At 36.7% G+C, this 19,218-nt stretch overlaps 1 protein-coding gene across 1 annotated transcript in view; it reads right to left on the reverse strand.

Annotated features, from left to right (window-relative positions):
• Positions 1–19,218, reverse strand: part of TARBP1 (TAR (HIV-1) RNA binding protein 1) — a 35,165-nt gene that overhangs the window by 4,569 nt on the left and 11,378 nt on the right. The window contains exons 10-25 of the mRNA XM_048935263.1: positions 17,768–17,906; positions 16,177–16,273; positions 15,695–15,870; positions 12,664–12,761; positions 11,747–11,908; positions 10,486–10,679; positions 9,544–9,799; positions 9,273–9,461; positions 6,329–6,528; positions 6,118–6,189; positions 5,174–5,294; positions 3,832–3,942; positions 2,717–2,866; positions 1,406–1,492; positions 448–644; positions 53–134 (exon numbers count right to left, since the gene is read on the reverse strand). Coding sequence (XP_048791220.1) covers positions 53–134; positions 448–644; positions 1,406–1,492; positions 2,717–2,866; positions 3,832–3,942; positions 5,174–5,294; positions 6,118–6,189; positions 6,329–6,528; positions 9,273–9,461; positions 9,544–9,799; positions 10,486–10,679; positions 11,747–11,908; positions 12,664–12,761; positions 15,695–15,870; positions 16,177–16,273; positions 17,768–17,906 — 2,331 coding nt within the window. The remainder of the gene's footprint in view (positions 1–52; positions 135–447; positions 645–1,405; positions 1,493–2,716; positions 2,867–3,831; positions 3,943–5,173; positions 5,295–6,117; positions 6,190–6,328; positions 6,529–9,272; positions 9,462–9,543; positions 9,800–10,485; positions 10,680–11,746; positions 11,909–12,663; positions 12,762–15,694; positions 15,871–16,176; positions 16,274–17,767; positions 17,907–19,218) is intronic.

Below are 19,218 nucleotides of genomic sequence, written 5' to 3' on the forward strand. Positions count from 1 at the left end.
ACTTGTAAACTATGCAAATATGATGACAAACAATGGTGTTTTTTAGACTTGCCTCTAGACTGTAGTCCTTGAGTGGATGAAATGTTGCAAAGAAGAAATGGTCCTGGATTCTCTGCCAGTTTCTTCTAGCATTCCTGCAATTGCAGAAAGTAACACATGATGCACAAATAACCAAATGCAACATACTGGATTTTTTTAGTAGTTGGAAAATAAATGCTATAACTGTTAAGGGCCAATTTTAAAGCCACAGCATTCAGGAAATAGGTTAATATTTCAAGAAAGGTCCCTAAAGTCTCCAAATTCTAACAGAAGTCAGTCTGGCAATAAAGGATATCTCATTTAGATCTCGCAAGGACACTCAACACTAGCCCACAGCCTATAGCTGAGTGGCTTTTGGTTATCATTAAAAAAAAAAAAAAAGCTCTAGGTCAGGAAGCTGTTACTAACCCTGTGCCATGCATGTTTTCCACTTGTTGAAGGCTCGATTCAATAACTGGTGACAGGGCTTCAAATTCTTCCACATCCAACATTCTGCACATACCCCAGATTTTTTTAAGTGCAACTAGTGCATAAAGTCGGACGCTGAAATTATGGTTGAAACACCACTGCAGAACTACCAGGAGGGCCTTCTTCACAATTGGCTTCTACAGAACAAAAGATTTTCATTTCCATTAAGTCTTGATGTATCATTTAGAAGAAGAGCAGTAAGTGGCCCAAGAAATTGGGTTCTTTCCTCTGAAAACAGACTTTCAGTCCAAAAGCTTTAACAGCATTTGTATGTTCAGATACATAATTTTGTTCTTTCTGTTCACTAGAGCAAAAACCTCCAAGCCCATGTGTGTTTTGAAAATACATTGGGTTGCTTTAAAGATTATTATTCTGCATGTATGGAAACTTTCACATAACTTGCTGAACTTCTAGGGCTTAGGAAGCTTATCTTGCAAATGTATAGAATCATAGAATCACCAAAAGACCTCCAAAACAAAACAAAAAGCTTCCAAACAAAACAGAATCTAAAATTAATGTGGACTAGCTATTTCTAAAGAATCCCACAATGACTGTTGTTATGCTTCCAGGCTAGCTGAATCTCATTTCATGCAAATTAAGTAAGAACAAGGAAAAAACAAACCCAGGTGCATCCACCACATGCTTAATTGAACTGGAGTAACTGTTCTAGAAAAACTCACAGGTAATCAAGGCCCTGTGTATCCAAAAACAGCTGCCATTTACCTAACATTCAGTAACAGAGTGTTACAGCCATAGCCTGAAGAGTTATTTTCCATATCAAAAGTTATCTGAGGAGAAAATAAGTATTGAAACATTTTTGAAGACAAACAGCAAAAGAGGATTTTACTTCAGAAATTCAAGTTAAATGCAACTGAATAAACAATTTAATAAATCTTACCTTCTCTGAGGCATTTTGAAGAATGGTGTCAAAATGTGATAACACTGATAAAAACGTACAGATGCTTGTTTTAAGCTTTTCTTCATCCTAAAGGAAAAAAGAACTCAACAGGTAAGACATACACCTACATTAAATGTACCTATATGTTTTCACAGCAGGTTCTGTAGCCACAGTATCTATAGTTTTATATCAACACTTAAAATACTGTTTCCATAACAAAGCTCACTGAAACACTAAGTCATCATATTAAAATCACATTTTTTCTGACAGCTTTCTTTTCAAAAAACACATTAAAAAAAGCATCCAGCAGTACAAATGAACTAAAACTAAATCCAATCACTGTACTTCCCCTTAAAAAAAAAAAACAAAACCTAACAGCCACCCAACAAGACACAACAACCAACTTCCCACGTGGTTTAAAGATCTGTTTTCATAATGGCAGCTTCAAGCATTTTCTCATAAGGATGCTAAACACTTTTTATGACTGACAGCACAGTGAATTCTGTGCTGCTGCACCCAAGCCATGCAGAAACTTCAAGAAACTCTCAATCTGAAATAAGTGATCTCCCTAAAAACAGACGTGTTGGATGTCCCTGAGGTATTTGTGTTAGACTGTACTGTTGTGAGATTTCAACTATAGAGAATTTTTAGATTGATTTGACCTTCAATGTATCAAAGAACATCAAACATACACTGAAGTAGAGATTTGTCCCCTTTGTGGAGAAGAAAACAGCACACATTATTTGTGAGCAAAGTTGTCACACAGGGTAGTGTTGAATTCCTGCACCGTTTTGGGCAAAAAGAAATATGTATGTATTATATATATAAAATATAAATATATATGTACATATATACACACACACACAGTTTTCCAAATCTTTAGAATTTTTTTTTTTAAGTATCTTGTCCTATGGTTTGGCTTTTAAAAAACAATTACAGTACCACTGATGCTATTTGTATTTGATAAGGAAGACAACACAGAACAACTGTTCTGAGTAGCAAGCTTCCACAGGGCAATGCCTTCCTGTACAATGGGGTTGGTGCAAGTACATGTTTATGTACTCACCTCAAATACGCAATGCTAATATACATTCAAGACCATCAGAACAGGCTATTTATTATTCCTACAGGTCAAATCTTAAGGTTGATTACTTAAAAAAGTATCCAAAGACAAAAATGAAGCACTAGTGAGTCCATTCTGCAGTTAATCCTTTCCTGACTTTTGGGTATCATGTGCAAAATCTGCCCAAAACAAGACTTCATGTTTTTTTGTTTAAATTACTTTAGGTGAATGCTGAAGTTCTTACTTACATAGCAAAAGCAATCCCAGAATTTATTGAGAAATTGGGGGTATTTATGTAGACTCAAGATAACAATCCATTCTATGAAGTACTTCACAGATGCTTGATTGTTACTAAATCCAGCCTGAAAGACTTTGTCAAGGATTCCACACAAGAAATTCTAAGGAAAAAAACACCACCACAATCACTTACTATAAGGTTAGAATAATTTCCATGCAGAAAAAATATTTTTTTCAGCTTTATAATATTAGAAATACTTTTGATAATCAAACTGAAAAAAAAAAAATGTAGGACCTTCTAGTTTCTTTATTATACAAGCTAACTAATGCAGGTAATACAGGCAAAAGGCTATAAACATGGCTGGGATCAGACAGTAAATTGCTATAGAAGCTCTGCTATAGCACAGGTAAGCTAAACAGAGCACACATTAGAAACACGTACCACATCATTCTCTAATCCTCATATGGAAGAACTGAGGAAAAGGAGGTTTGGTTGATTTTCTTGTTCAAGCATACACTTCTCACAAAGCATACTTAATGTTCATATTTTTAATTAATGCATGGAGACTACAAGAATGACCAAACTCGTGGACACAATAGTACTGTAAGATGACAGCACCACTAAGGAAGAACATTAGTCACCACAAGGCTGCCCCGGTATCTCCTCGGTACCTGCTAACACTATTTACACTGCCAATGAAATCTAAAAGCTGTATCTAACACCCACAGGGACTCTCAATTTTTCATGACTTTATGACAATTTACTTTTCAAACATTTTATTATGAGGATGCATTATGTGAAACTAGAACTTCTGAGTTCTCTGGATATTCACAAAGTAGTAGCATTTTTCCTAAATGAAAAGCTTGAAATCAGATGATGAGCAAAAAAGCCCTCCGTAGGCTCAACAACCCAGCCTTCATCCTTCACAAATGCAAGATCCAGGTTTCAGCGACCTCTAAAATGCATCAATCCAGGATTTCAAACTAAAAGAATGAAATTACCTCAAATTTATATGTCAGCAACAGAGATTAGATGTCCTTCATGCTCTGTTGCAAATTAATGCACTATTTCCCAGAAGTAGACTCAAAAAACACATTTTAAAGAATTTAAAGTGAAATGTAATACCTGTTCCAGCTTTGGAAGAAGAACAAGGAGTGTTTGCCATACCCGGTTTTTAATTCTATGCTGTAATGAGTTTGCATAATAGCGTGTTCTAGATCTGGACACCAGTTCATCCTGCGAGTAAATCAGAAGTATTATTACATATCCTTCATGTGAAATTAAAGACATGGAAACATATTCAACTGTATGTAAAGAGCAGCATCTATTGCACAGCTAGTATAGGCTTTATACATGATTAGGACAAACAGGTTAGCCTCAATAACAGAAAGAAATTTTGAGTCTTTTTCATGAGAAGCTGAGGAAATAGATAATCCACTGTGTATTTTTACTTAGGAGCATTAACATGTTAGGTACTGAGAATCTTCACAGAGCAGAAGGATGATGAATTTACGTAGGGCTGCACCTATTGTATATGAACAATTAAACTAATACTGGATAATCTGGAGAATGAAGAGTCAAGCTGTCACTTAGTTACATGAAACCAGAACTGAATATCCTAGGCTCAGAGATCAATACACAAACTAAAGCATTTCTGCTGAACTCTACATTTCAAAAGAGGGTTAATCATGATAGCCTGTAATTGTAAGAGAAGAGCCTGTAACTGCAGCTCTAGTTTTGGGACAGAAACTGATATTCAATTTGGTTTTTACAAATCTCATATTAAAGTGCTTTTTTTTTTTTTTTTTTTTTTAAATTCACATGCTCAACATTCATATTTAAGAAATGAAATCTATTTTAAAGCTCAAGTCATGTTTTCCACTTGATCATATAATGCAAATACTGTCAGCTATTCTCTACTGGAGGGAATGAATGAAAAATCATCCATTTCTTGTTCTTCAGAACAAAGTACAATACAACACTACCAGAATGCATGTGTTATGTAGTCAGTTACCAATGATTTTACGCTAGTGTCAGTACATAAGCAGTTATAACAGATGAAAATCAGACCCTGACCTTCTCCATTAATATGCTTTACAAAGGCCTTCTAAGGAGACAAAAAGATCTTGCTATTCCAAAAGTTGTTTGCAGTTGTTGAAGTGAAATGCAGCACTCTGAAATGCAGGCTAAAGGAAGGTTCTTCATGGATCAACAGCTACAATTTGGATAATACTCAGTGAAGCTAGAAGACCCCCTATAAATTCAGAAATAGATCTGAAAGAGACTATTTTTACCACGCATGTTTGGCTGAATTAAGTAGCTCTTGTCCTATAAGAACAAAAAAAGGTTCTCTCTCTTCATAGAGACTATACAAATAAATGTAAGTACGCCCTTTCAGCTGCAATTACTTAGCATTTTAATGGTTGCATTAACATCACATTTATATACCAAGAGAAACAAAGCTTACTTTCTCAAGTAGTTTGATGACAATGTCTTCCATAAAGCTCTTATGCAAGATATTTGATCCATCCAACAAGCACAGAAATTTAATAGCACAAATCCGTACATAGTGATCGTCTCGGTTTGTACTGTAAGATATTAATTTAAAAGTCATATACTTCATTCAGACAGATTCTAAATTAAAAAATAGAAACAGTATCTGAGCATGCATATGATGTTCTCAATTGTGAGAAACACTGGGCCATGCAAGAAATTAAAGCTCATCTTCGATGATGGATGCATTTTGTCATTCAAGTAATGCCAAATAGACTGCCAATTTCTGAAATGAACTGTAAACACTGTAAATAGGCTGGGAAATCTAGGAAGTGAAACTTAGAAGGCAAAACAAAGTAAGCAACCCATTTCTTGTGAAGAACCCTGCAGTCTTAGGGCTGTGGTGTTGCCTATAGCGAGATGACAGAACATGGAAATAGCCCAAACCAGAATTCTGGGCCTGTCCATCACTGCTGATGAAGAAAACTGACCTCCTGTTAACTTGCCACTGCTTCTATGTACAGGTCTTTAATATGTCCTACAGAAACCGCAGTCTCATTAAAAGGTTTGGTAAGTACTGTACCTCAATGCTGAGAAGTCAAACTCCAAATGTGGCCCCATTAATTAAACCCTATGCTTATTAATTGTCACACCTGCAAAAATGAGCATGATAAGCTATCTGCATCCTAATGTGCTACTTTTATGAGGTGAAAAAATGAGGAAATAGTTACTTCAGTCCCCTTCAGTTTTAACAGATTTTCTTGAAAATACTTTCTATATTTGGTATTTGAATGTGATGTGACATCAATGCCTTTTACTTACATTTCAAGTTACAGTTATACTAGCATCTTTCCTTACGCTGTAATCAGCATCAGTAGTAATTAAGATAATTCACACTAAATACTGTAAGATACATACCTCTCAGTAACAACATTTGCTGCACAATTTTCTCCAAGATTTTCTATGAAGGCATGCACATCCTGAATAAGTCTTCTCAGAAGGAAAAAGAAAAAAGCAATCAGGTTTGCAGAAGAGCATAGAAAATAAACTGCTTTCTTTTAATTTTTGTGAAGAGCACAAAATTAGAACAAATAATCACGCACGTGGATCTGATAAATTGTTTTTATACCTTTGATCTCTCCTAAAAACAGTTCCGAAGACACAGCCCTCGATGATAAGTTCACAGTAATTCCCAGCATTTAAGAAAGCATTTCTCACAGAGCTTCTGTTACCACAAGTGGGAAGTATCCATGATTGACAACAATGACTAAGGACTACGTTGAAGACTCCAGTTTTTGTAGTGGACATATCTATGAGCTTGAGTGTTATCTGAAAAGAAGAAACTGAAGATTAAAAGTCTTCATTTCCACAAAAGCTAGTATTACAGTAAACTACTGCAATATTAATGTATTTTTTAACTAAAAGAGAGGAGATTCAGGTTAGATGTTAGGAGAAAATTCTTTAGTTAGAGGGAAATGGCACAGCTGCCCAGAGAAGCTATGGGTGCCCCATTCCTGAAGGGGCTCAAAGCCAGGTTGGATGAGGGCCCTGGGCAGCCTGAGTTGGTGGGTGGCAGCCCTGCCCATGGCAGGGGGCTGGAACTGGGTGGACTTCAAGGTCCAACCTAAGCCATTCTGCCATTCTACTACTGCAGGCATGATCCCCTCCTGCACCTGAGATTCCCTTAGGTTAATGTTGTTTTGAACTGATTTACAGTTCTCTGCCTATACTCGCAGGTGAACGGGTAACAACTGACCCAATATGCTTATGTTAAAAAGACAACCAAAGAAATGGTGATACAAATCTAAGCAGGCTTTTCACAAATCTCCTGGGAACTGCAACAAATGCACCTGGGCTTACTTTAATGAGTACAAAAAACTTGTGCTTTCAAATTAATTCATACCTATTTAGAAAAAAAATTATGCAGTTTTTTCCCCTCATGTATCTACATCACTAGTTCTCCTTAATGAGGATTATATCCATGTTGAAGTTCATGTTTGTACGTGAGAAATTTAGGAAATTTTTAGCACAATTAACATTCGCATAATTACAAGGTAAAAGAAAAAAAAAGCAGCAGAAGAAACAAAGCTTAGAATGACAGTACTTTGGGCACCTCTGCAGAAGACCGGTATACAGCAGTACTTCCTTTTTGGTTCAAAAGTATTCCTTTTTATCACCCCCTCTATTAAGAAAAGACAGTGCACTGTGATAGACAAAATTACACTTCTGTAACCAATCAGTATCAGACAGTTTCATTTTTTTCCTGTCTCTTTATCTAAAACTAAAGCAGCCCTTGCACAAGGCAAAAAAAGGCTGCTGAGGAGTGGGATAAGAATATATGTAAGTAGACACTTGCTTGGGAACTTTATCTTCATTTTCTTATGAAGGGGCAAGAAGGTGGCTCAACCAGATGCCCTTTGCTGAATACAGGAGATCTTCATTACCACCTGATGCCTGTTGCCATGGTATGCCCCACTGCAGACAATGGGACAGCTGTCATGGAGACTCAAGACTCAACACTGGCAAAATAACCCTTACATAATCATAATGTCTGAAATACTAACGCTGAAGTTAAGATGGTAATTCTTAACATTAAGGAAAAAAACAAGAACAACAAAGAAAAGTAAGCTAGCTACAGCTCAGCTGCCACATACAATGGCCAAATAATCATTAAAAGACAAACCTCACAAATTTCTAGAACTTGGAGATATTTACCTATCTCCATACGCACATTATTTTGGTTTGGGTTCACATTAAGACTACAAATGCATAACATTATTTACTGCTTAGATCAGATGACAGCAATGTTCATTTCAAGAAAGTGAGCCAAAAATAAAGCTTATACATTATTTATTGATTACAAATATGAGTTTGACACCAGGACACAGCTCAAGACAAAACTGCAATCTGATCTAGCGTAACTTCTGTGCTAAGTGAAAAGCAACAAAATACAACAATACTAAGCATACATATGTATGGGTAACTAATTTATGAAGTATTAATGCTCTGGTAAATGTCTTTACAGTCGCTGTGAGCTGCTCTGCACGTTTATTGGCCCAAGGAAAAGCAATAAAAAAAAAAAAACCCACATGAAGTGTTATTTAAGAAATAAGTATCCTATGCCTTCCCAAGATAAATCAACATCCCAATAAATGAATACAGGGACTCAAAATGAAAGAAAAAACACCATGAGAAAGGAAAGGACTTCCGAGGTACATAAAACTATGTGCATTTATTAAAAAAAAAATACTGGAATTCTTTGTCTTCCAAAATATGGAAGCAGTTCTATCACGCAGTTTTAAACTCAATTCTAAGGTGACAAGACTTTTTATTGCTTCTTACACCTGGACTCAGAGGGGAATAAAAGCAGCACTGTAAAAAAAAGCAGTTAAACGATCCCTTATTTAATAGCATCTACTTAAGTTTTAAAGGGCTGTGATGTTCCATCTAAAAAAATACTTTCTTACAGACTCTTAGAAAAATTTCCCAAAATAACAACAGCTTCTGTCAGTGCAGGTGGAATACAAAAATACAGAGAAAGTGCATAATGCAAGTATAATTCAAAGAGCAAAAAATCCCACATTTTACTGAATGTAGAAGTCTAAAAATGTGCAAAACTTCTTTCTTCTTCTGTGTTACAAGAACAAACAATAGATATGTAGAGTCTTTCATTTATAAGCCTTTACTCTGAAACTGCTCAAGCTGGCAAACGTGAAAAGCTAGCAATATTTTAAAAACATGCACTTTGATCTTTTGTTTGTATTGCACTGCAGACTCCCTTCAGCTGTTTTCTAGTACCTTCAATAGTGGAAGAGAAAAAGCTGGCTGAACATGAAGGTTTCACAGGTCTTTTTACTTTCTCATAGAATTAGAGCTAACACTGCTCTATGCTTCAAGTTCCATTTGTTTATCCTCAACTTAATTCTCAGATCTTGATCTCCTATCAAACTAGTTTCTTTTAGAAAATGAAAAAAAATCACCACAAATGCTGAAGAGGAAATGAAAAGTAAAACGAAATTTATCTCGATCTGAAAACATGCGTTTATTTCTCACAAAAGGGTTCTTGAACTGACCTCTTTTATCTTGGCATATGCTGGGCCCTTCGCGCTTACAGCAGCAGCTAGAACCTCATTATCAAAGATGAACTGAACAAAAGCTTTCAGATTAGACCAAAATATTAGCTGTGTATTGCTCAAAGAAGATATGATTTTCCAAGCCAAATCGAATGCTTCTATGCAGAGAGACTCCTGTAAGCTCAGAAGCTGAGAAGAAAAAGAAGAAATGTGTTTGTTTTGTCAAATTTAACACACCTAAATAGTATCTTGCAGTTGTTTCATCTTTTACCTTGGGAACAAGGACTTTCATGCAGTCAAACACAGGTAAAACGTGGTCTGAAGGAAGAATAGTTAGGGCTTCCAATGCAGACCCTAGAACTTCTTTTGATCTTTCAGCAGTGAACAACAACAGTTCTGAAGTTCCTTCTTCATACTCTTGAGCCAACATTGGAAGTTTATTTAAAACAAAACGCAGGCAAATCCACTGGTCACGTACATAGCGTGCAACAATTCTTCCCCATCCCTGAGATGTTTCCTCACATAGGCTGCAAAAACAAAAAAACCAAACTTCTTAAGCACGCGTTATATTTAATCATTGCACACATTCCTATTTGTCACAAGCAGATGACACTCAAATTTTCACAGGTTAAAGGGGAGATTGGGCAAAATCCTGAAAAGAAATCCAAAAATAAAGTTTCCTAAACACAGAAAAATCAGTCCTGAGCTCAGGTTGTCCCATTAGTTACAGATTTCTGGAAGAGAATTCAGGACAATCATCACCACATGCTTTCTGCACTTTTACATTTCTCAAGCACTTGCTTTTTGACCCTGCAGCTTGCTCTAGATTTCCCTCCCTTTCCCAACTGTAAATAATTTCTTTTTAAACAGACTTGTGCACATGCTATGGCTTTGCCCAGTGTACAGATAGGTAAGGTGGCCTAAGTATCAGCAACATTCAAAGCTGGCTCTGGTTACACAGTACTAGAAAAGTTAAGTACTTTAACAGCATTGAACTGTTAGAGCACTTTGCTCTGAAATATTATGGCCACTTCAATCTCTAGAACAAGAACAAATAGAGAAAAGCAACTGAAGGAATAATTTTTGCTCACAATTCTTCATTTTTATCTTGATACAAATTATCAAAGAAAAAAACAAACAGCATCTTAATCACTGTTCTACTCTCTAATCAAATTTGCTCTGGACTATTACTTAATCAGCATCACAAACGTACCCACTTTTTTCTTCAATGTGAGATGGTTTCTTTAATACTTCATTAAACTGGGAAGAGGCAGCAAATCTCTTCAGAGCACCCACACAAGACAGATCTTCAAGATGTGCTTCAGGTTTCTGATCCACTAGCTCACAAACTACTGTGAGTGAGGCTATGCTAGTTACTTTTTTTATTTGTTCCTTAAGCTTCAGCTCCTAATAAGACCAAATTAAAAAAAAAAAAAATCAAACATGCATCCATTTCTTCTCTAACACAAATAACCAACTGATACATGAGGAAACAAAAGTATCTTCAGAAAAATATTGTCAACGAGCATACAGTTTCCTAATATTATTAAAAACTCATTCTTGTTTAAGGATCTGCATAATACTTTTAGCTGTCCAGAGCACAGAAAACATTTCCCCATCTGAATTGTTCAATACTGGATTTTTTTTTCTACTTAAATAAACCTGAACCTAAAATGTACTATATATTATGAAAATGTAATTGTCACTGAATTCAATGAAAGTTTGTAGAGGCCCCACTGAACACTGGCTGAATCAGAGAATGTTTATTTTGAAACTAATGGAGTAAGTATTATAATTCATATAGTAAGGCAAGAAAGTTCTGCTCTTTCTTAGAAAAGTAACCCTGGCAAATCCAATCTTCACAATCTTTTTACTGTGCTATTAACTGTTCTTGATGAATAATTCAACACAAGAAATAGCAAAGATTAGAAATAGTACTTGCTGGGCAGTATAATCTCCTCCTTTTAAATGATAATAATAATTCTTTACTTTCTGAAAATATATTTCAGATATAGTAGCCTAATACAGCTATAGGACAAGGAACAACGCAACAAAAGTCAAAGCAAGACTGGGTTCTAGGATGTCTTTTTCACTGCATGTTCAAGCTAATGCTGCAACACGCCAAAGGCAATTTCATTTAGATATAACTTCCCAGGAAAATCCAGTTCATGTTTGAGGAAAAAGCTTTTGAATACATTTAGCCCATTATAGTCAACTACAGTTTTCAATTAAGTTTCACCAACTACTTTTAAAAAGTAAGGTAAGAAAACAAAACCTATTAAAAATCCTAGGTTCAAATATTTTATGTTGACACAATGCTGCCAACTAATTAGACATGTTGGGAAGTATATGCATACACACATATTACTTTGTCTTATAGTTATGATTATAATTTCATGTATCTGTATTAATCAATAACCGCTGTCTCATTTACTTTGTATCAGTATTTACTGCTCTAAGTAATACTGAATTACCTCTGCAGAATTTGTTCCCTGAAAATTATGAATAGAGGCATTAGTCAGGGATGAGATGAAATTCTTGACAGTTGTTAACTTCTTTGAGCTGAGTTGCAAGCACAAGTTCACAATCTCTGGAACTAAAGCTAAGTATAGGTCACAACGATCCAGGTCACCGACCTACGAAAGAGGATACAAAGGTAAACTGAAGTAGTAAGAGGAAGAACCAAACTGAAAACAGAAAAATAATGTCAACAGCAATAGTGCAAGGAAAACAGCAGCAGTCACTGCAGCTGAACGACTTTATTATTATTTTTTAAACTCAAGGAACTGTATGACAAACAAAAAATCCCTTCGTTTTAGTAGCAGCACCTTTGCAATTTCACCATCTTTCAGACTTGGAAATTCTTCTGATTCAACTCTAGCACTTGCTTCGATGCAGTACAACTTTTCTTACCCTTCTTCTGTCACACTTGCATTTTGGGGATTGCTTATCAACCTTTCTTCCTTCTTTCACACTTCCCTTTCTCAGAAAGAGTACGAAAAGTACAAACTGAAAGCAGCCTGGAGCCCCAGGCTTCTGTCCTTTACTTTTGCAGAAACAGGCACCTGTGTTATTGATACTGCACTGTTCTCTCACAGACTTCACTTTTTTTTTTTTCATTTCACCAAATACAAGCAGCAACTTTAACTTCTATTATCACATCTGAACATTTTTCCATATAAATTCCTTTACAAATTCTACATCAGCTTTCTTTCCTAAACTCACTTTTTGTCAAATAGTACATAACAGTGCCTATTAAAAAAAATACAGAAGTGTTTCTAAGCAAATGGACTTTTTAGGCATTAACAAATTTGATATGAAAACTCAGACATTGGTAAATCAAATTACCAAGCAACACCACACCAAAGGAAGCCTCCCAGTAATTACTTACCGTACTTAACTCGTTTGCAGTAAGCCGCCGGAGTATGAATTCAAGAACACTCTCCACAGGTGTCACTAAAGATTTCCAGATAAAAAACAGTACCTCATCTGTGTGAAAAGCAGGATAGATATATTAGCACAAGGTAGTATGCTTTCTTAAACAAATGACACCATTCAGATTTGTTACAGTGCTGATATTTTATAGTACTAAGTACTCAAATACCTGATAACACTTTAACATAGCTCTGTGCTCTTTAGTGGCACAAACCAGAGTCCCAAGAATCAAGCCAGGTGATACACTCTCCTTGGATTTAACAAGAATTAGATAACAAAACTGAAAACACACATCCACAGGGAACCCAAAGACCAGAGTGCTATTTTCCAGTTCTTAATGCACACTCATTCTGGTTCTACCCCTGCGCACAAACACCTTACTGGTGAACTTACTCCTTAATAAAGAAACAAAGTCTCTACATCCAGCAACTCACTGTAACAAAAATGCAGCTATTCCCTTCTAATACCCACAGAAGTTAAAATGGTGTGGGTTTTGCCTGCTTTCAAAGTGTTTGGAGGTAATTGAAATTTGCATAAAGACCAATCCTAAAAGATTTTGATCTCTTGGCTTAACATCACAGAAGGTTATTATACAAAACGGAGTACTTTCTCTTAGAAAAGGCTGGACTCCACAAATATACTGCAAAATATAGCATTTCACAAGCAATAAGACAGGTTTACTACACAAAGAAAGTAGGTGCCCCTGGTAAAGCATACTTATCCACAAACACACTTAGATCTGAGTTCCGGAGGGTTTGGGCTAGCTGCAAATGAAAGTCAAATAAATGAAGTATCAATATGCACATGCAGCTACAAACCTCTGCACAACCATCCTGTTCTAAAGACAGAAGTCACTAGTTTCTGTATTCAGAAGAATTACTCAGAGGTTACATCTGCTGTTTTGGGTTTTTCTTGGCACTGACCTTCAATTACATTTAATGTAGCAACATTTTTGCAGATCTTCCAGAAGGTGGAAGTGTAACAAGATGCATTTCCAGAAGTTCCAAATCAATACTGAGCTTACCTTCAATGCTCTATGTTAAAATAGCTTATTGGGCTGCATTTCTGACGCTTTATTTGTATAGAACCAGCAGGTTAAATGTCACATTATTAACATCTCATCACTTTTTCTAAAAGTGATTTAAGCTTCACATCATTGTAAAGCATTATGCAATTAAAAACAGAAATTCCTCAGATGAACACTTAATACAACAAAATCCATTTCTCTGTCAGCGGCTCTCTAACACTATTACAAACAATAAATAGCAAACAGCAGAAGCAGTGAAGTCTGCATAGATGCTAAGACCTCTGGAAAAACACTGCTGCTTTCAGGATGTGTCTAGCCCCATTATAGCATTCCTAAGTAAAAAATATTCAAATTGCTATTATTTTTGTTTTACAAGTTTATAAAATCCCTTTTTCCTTCCCTCCCATTTTCTCTTGTTCCCATAACTGCTCACCTCGTTTTTAACCAACTTAGCAGCAAAACTTCTGTATTCTGCAGCATTATATCCCACCCCCCAATACAGCCAGTTCACAACTCAAGAAACAAGATTTAGTACTTGTCTCTCCTGTGCAAGATGGAAAAACATTAAAATTATAGGAAATGATGTAGGAAAAGCAATCCTTGTTTATCTTAACACAAAATTACAAGTCCAACTCAAAAGGGTCCTGATCTATCGGGGCATTCAAAAGGAGGCAAACACCGTGATGCTCAGCCTTGCAACAGCTTAAGAACTCCAGCAGCAGAACATGAAATACTAAGTTGGGCATCTAAATTTCCAAAGAAGCAGCGACTGACTGCACCTACCCTAGAAAACACAGAGGCAGATAAAGAAATGATTTACAGAAGAAAATACTAAAAAACATGAACTGCAAAACTCACGTAATTAGCACTCGACATTTCAAATAGCTGCAATTTTTTTGGAGGAGAGGGGGAAGGGAGCTGACTTTATAAAGCACTTAAAATAAGGGTTTGCATTTACTTCAAGTCTGCATTAAAACATCTTTACAAAATCTGGATGCAGAATACCAATCATTTTTCTCCCCATATTAGAGTGTAGACATTCAGACACTGCTCCAAAGATACTCTCATATTGCATTTTATTAATAAGACACTGAAAAATAATATGGAGAGGATGAAAAAAATCCACCAAGATTCATCCTGTTCAAGTTTAGCATCCTAACCATGAAAATTATACTGCAATTCCTCACTGTCAGGAAGATACAGTCTGGTTACAAACTGACAAAGCTTTATCAGAAGGAGCTGTAAGGCTCCACAGTTGCTGGAGTCCATGGCTACAAGTTAAGATGTTCAGCCAGTGGCACAGGTCAAACCTCCTGGACAGTCAGATGACCACACTTGTGCTTAGTGAGCACCTCTTCATCTTCCTGCTTTTAACCAGGACCAAGCTAAATCAAGTCAGTTGAGCATGCCAAGTGAAATGATACCAGTTACTGTGAAATGATCAGGGACATCCTAATTTTTGCAGAACTGTGTAGCGTTAATTGAAGGAAAAGTATCTACCAGTCAACCATGGAAACAGTGTCTACCAGGATCACTTGATGCACTCAGGGAAGGCTCCACCTGAACCCAGCGTAACTAAACAGGCTAGGCTGGATTTGTAAACTTATTTATTTTTGAACTGTCTAGACAACTTGTGAAATCCACAGACTGGCAAAGAACAGGCCTACAGATACTTGCAACGTGGGCTCATTCTCCACGGTTTAGATATCCACAAATCTAATGTAATGGGTAACAAGTGCTTTTTGAGAAAGGTTCCACATTCTCAATTCCCAGTCCCTGGGGCACCTTCAGAAGAACCTCCGTAGGACTGAACCTAATTTCAACAAGGATATGTCAGATTTTCACATTTACCACTTCTAGGCTTGTATTAAATTGATAATAGTCTTAAAACATGGAAGTATCTTAGTTTTAGTTAGACTGTAATTAATATAAGACACAGTATACTGAAGATATCACTAACCATCTTGTGTATTGGAACATTTTAACGAACGGGTCTGCAATAACTTCAAGAGAAGCTGTAGGCTTTTATCTGTTTTCAGTGTTGGTATGTAAGCATTACTGCCAAGTTTCATCAAGACATCCAGAAGAGGGTTCAAGAAAGCCTCTAGTTCAATCCATTTTATGTTGCTTTTTCCACTACACAAAAACAAAAATTAAAAAGAAAGTCTTCTTCTGAGTATCTGCCTTAAGTGCTGAAGTCACTTATGGAAATAAATAGCCCATAGGTTTCCATGTCACTTAAAAAACTATGGAAATGTTACCCAGCCAGTATGTTTGCAGTTGTCTACAAACTGTTAACTTGACCCAAAGTCCACAGGGAAAAGGGAAAAAAGGACAACTTGCTGATATGATCAGACTTCTATCAGACCTTTTGAGTGTCAGGGGATTAAAAAATAAAAAAAAAAGGAGAGATAAATGTAAGACAAGGTAGTTCATACTTACCTGGATTTATTCCTCATCTGTTCCACATCAGCAGCCAACAGAATCATTGTTGCAACAAGCTTAGCTTCAAACCAGTCAGGCATAGAGCAATTTTCTCCTGATCAAAGATATTTTAAGGTTTCCACAGCATTTAGAAAATAGCATCATGTTAATTTAACAAACTATCAAAACAACTAGTGTTAAGAAGATCATTTTCTGCATTCTTTTTTCTATATACAAACTCAAACAAGTGTTTTCTTTTCTACACCTCACAGAAGTTGACCCTGTTTGCCTCCATGCCAAAATCAATTTTAGAAAACGTGTTGTAGTAACAGACTCACAGCACACTTATCTATTGCTTCTAAAAGAACACTGCATACTCAACGAAGTTAAACAATGTAATCTCATAATGCTTCCTCAGAAACATCAGCTGTTATTATAACCAGCTAGAAGATGTATCAAGAACTAAAGCTAACATATCAGAAGGAAACTTTAAAAAGCTGAACTGAACTTTCCATATTGAACATGTAATTGTACTTAGGGTAGTTTCAGGGTTTTTGGCTCCAGAAGTTCAGAAAGCAAAACAAACTTTGGAGGTGCAGTTCAAGCAGCTGGATATGGCCCTTCCCCCTTCATAGAGCTGCTTATAAACTGAAATTCATACCAAATCAAAATAAAACAAACACCCCCTTTAAAAAGTGAAGCAGACGTATGCCACGGAGTTGCAGATAGTACACATAAAGTACTAGAACATTTCAGGCAGCAGAAAAGATCTGCTAAAATCTTTTAGTAGAGGGTTTACCCCGGAGAACTAATCAACAAAATTTCTTTGCAGCTTCACTGTATTATGATTAGACACTAAGTTTCTAGGCTGTGTAAAGCTTCTGAAGCTGTTTATCATAAGCCAATTCTGACCTAGCTTTTGTGTCTTCTGCAGGCCAGTATCAAAAGGAGTGTCACACAAAGTTAGGCAGCATTCAAACCAATCAATCTGACACTCATTTCAATGTACTAGAAAGAAAACTCTGAAGAGAAGTTATGTAATAAATCAAACTGTGGTAGTGAGGAAAGAAGTCTCTTCAAAATTTACCTGCATATCTATACAGAGTACAAAGAACATTCCCTGGTAAAAACCACAGCTCATCTGCTTCTGGAAGGTGTGCAGTGAACTGCATAACCACGATTCCAAATTCTCTCTCCATAAATATATGAGGTCATTTTACATCTTGCTGACAAATGCCATAGATTTTCTTTCAAGATTACCAGACGGGTATCCATCCAGATTTGTGTTTTCCTCTGCTGCCATACGGCAACATTTTCATGCATCCCCAGAAAAGTAACAAAACAAGTCTAATGGACAAGCATCACCACAGCAATAAAACTGAATATTAAGGCTCAGTTTTCAATACTGTAGGGCTATTTTTTATGATGAAAAAAATGAGATTAAAAAAAACAAAGTTTGTATTTAAGAATGATAGATGTCACAACTTGAGTAGAATTTGGATAGGTACAATATAAACAAGCTAATAACTCTTCTAAAAACCAAAATCTTTTTAAAATATTTTTAAAATTATCATCAAAACTATTTTATATTAATAAATATTTAACTTACCTTCAGACACAGGTGTCTTAAGGTACTCTCTCACAAGACTGCTCACATACAGACACAGAGATGAGATCTCCTGATGCTCAAAATCAGAGCACACTGACTTCCCAAAGCATCCGTTGTTCACTTGCAGCCAACTGCAAAGCTAAATTAAAACCAGTATGTTGCTATTTTACTCTGCTGACATCACCAAGATGACAGCAGTATGTTAAAGCACTGAAATATGAAGTGTTACATCAGCAAATCCACACCGTAACAGGTCTACACTGGAGCTACCAAGAGGCTTAGCATGCTACAATCCACACAGAGAAATAGAGTCATTCAGAGCATCCACGAAGAGGACAAAGAGATTTTGGAAAGGGTCCAGAGGAGGGCGACTAAGATGATCAGGGGGCTGGAGCACCTCCCCTATCAGGACAGGCTGAGGGAGTTGGGCTTGTTCAGCCTGGAGAAGAGAAGGCTGCGGGGTGACCTCATTGCAGCCTATCAGTACCTGAAGGGAACCTACACCCAGGAGGGGAGTAAACTCTTCAAAAGGGCTGACAACAGCAGGACTAGGGGAAATGGTTTTAAGTTGAAGGAGGGAAGATTTAGGTTGGATGTTAGGGGGAAGTTCTTTACTAGGAGAGTGGTTAGGCCCTGGAACGGGCTGCCCAGGGAGGTTGTGGATGCCCCGTCCTTGGACGTGTTTAAGGCCAGGTTGGACGGGGTCCTGGGCAGCCTGATCTGAATGTGTATGTGTATGGGAACTGCTGAGTCACGGCCTGAACCTCTGATTAATCGTCTGAGGCGAGCCATGAGTCAGCCAGAGGAGCACAGGTGAAGGCAATTCACCTGTGCTGCAGGAAGGGGTGGTGCCAGGCTCCACCCCTCCTAGACCTATTTAAGAGCTAGCTACCAGAGGGGAAGGATCTCTTCTGGAGATCACCTCTCTTGGTGTTTTCTGCTGAGCTCAGCCAAAGGGTAAGCTCTTCCACTTATTCTCTTTTGTGATCGTTGTTTACTTTGCCTAATTCTCTTGATTATATTGTAATTTTAACATCTTGATATCTATTGATTATACAGTTATATTGTAATTATAACATCTTGATTATACAGTATGTTTGGTGGCCCTGCTAGGCAGGGGGGTTGGAACTACATGATCCTTGAGGTCCCTTCCAACCTGGGTGATTCTGTGATTGTGATCATTGGTACCAACATAAGGGAAAAAAAAAGAAAAACTCTGAAATTTAAATAATGCTGGTAAAATCCCCTTGTCCCAGAAGAGGCTTCTGATCATCAAATGTTATCTAATGAAAATCGCATTGTTGTTTTACATATTAAAAAAAAAAATCAGTGGGATAAGATAAATTGTACAGCACAGATAACAGAACAATGCTGCAAAAACCTTCTATGGCTGCACATCCAGCCAAAGCTACAGCTACTTACTCAGTTGCCTCTGGTATATCCTATATACA

Source organism: Lagopus muta, chromosome 2, assembly GCF_023343835.1.
Source record: "Lagopus muta isolate bLagMut1 chromosome 2, bLagMut1 primary, whole genome shotgun sequence".
In the NCBI taxonomy this organism is placed as follows: Eukaryota; Metazoa; Chordata; class Aves; order Galliformes; family Phasianidae; genus Lagopus; species Lagopus muta.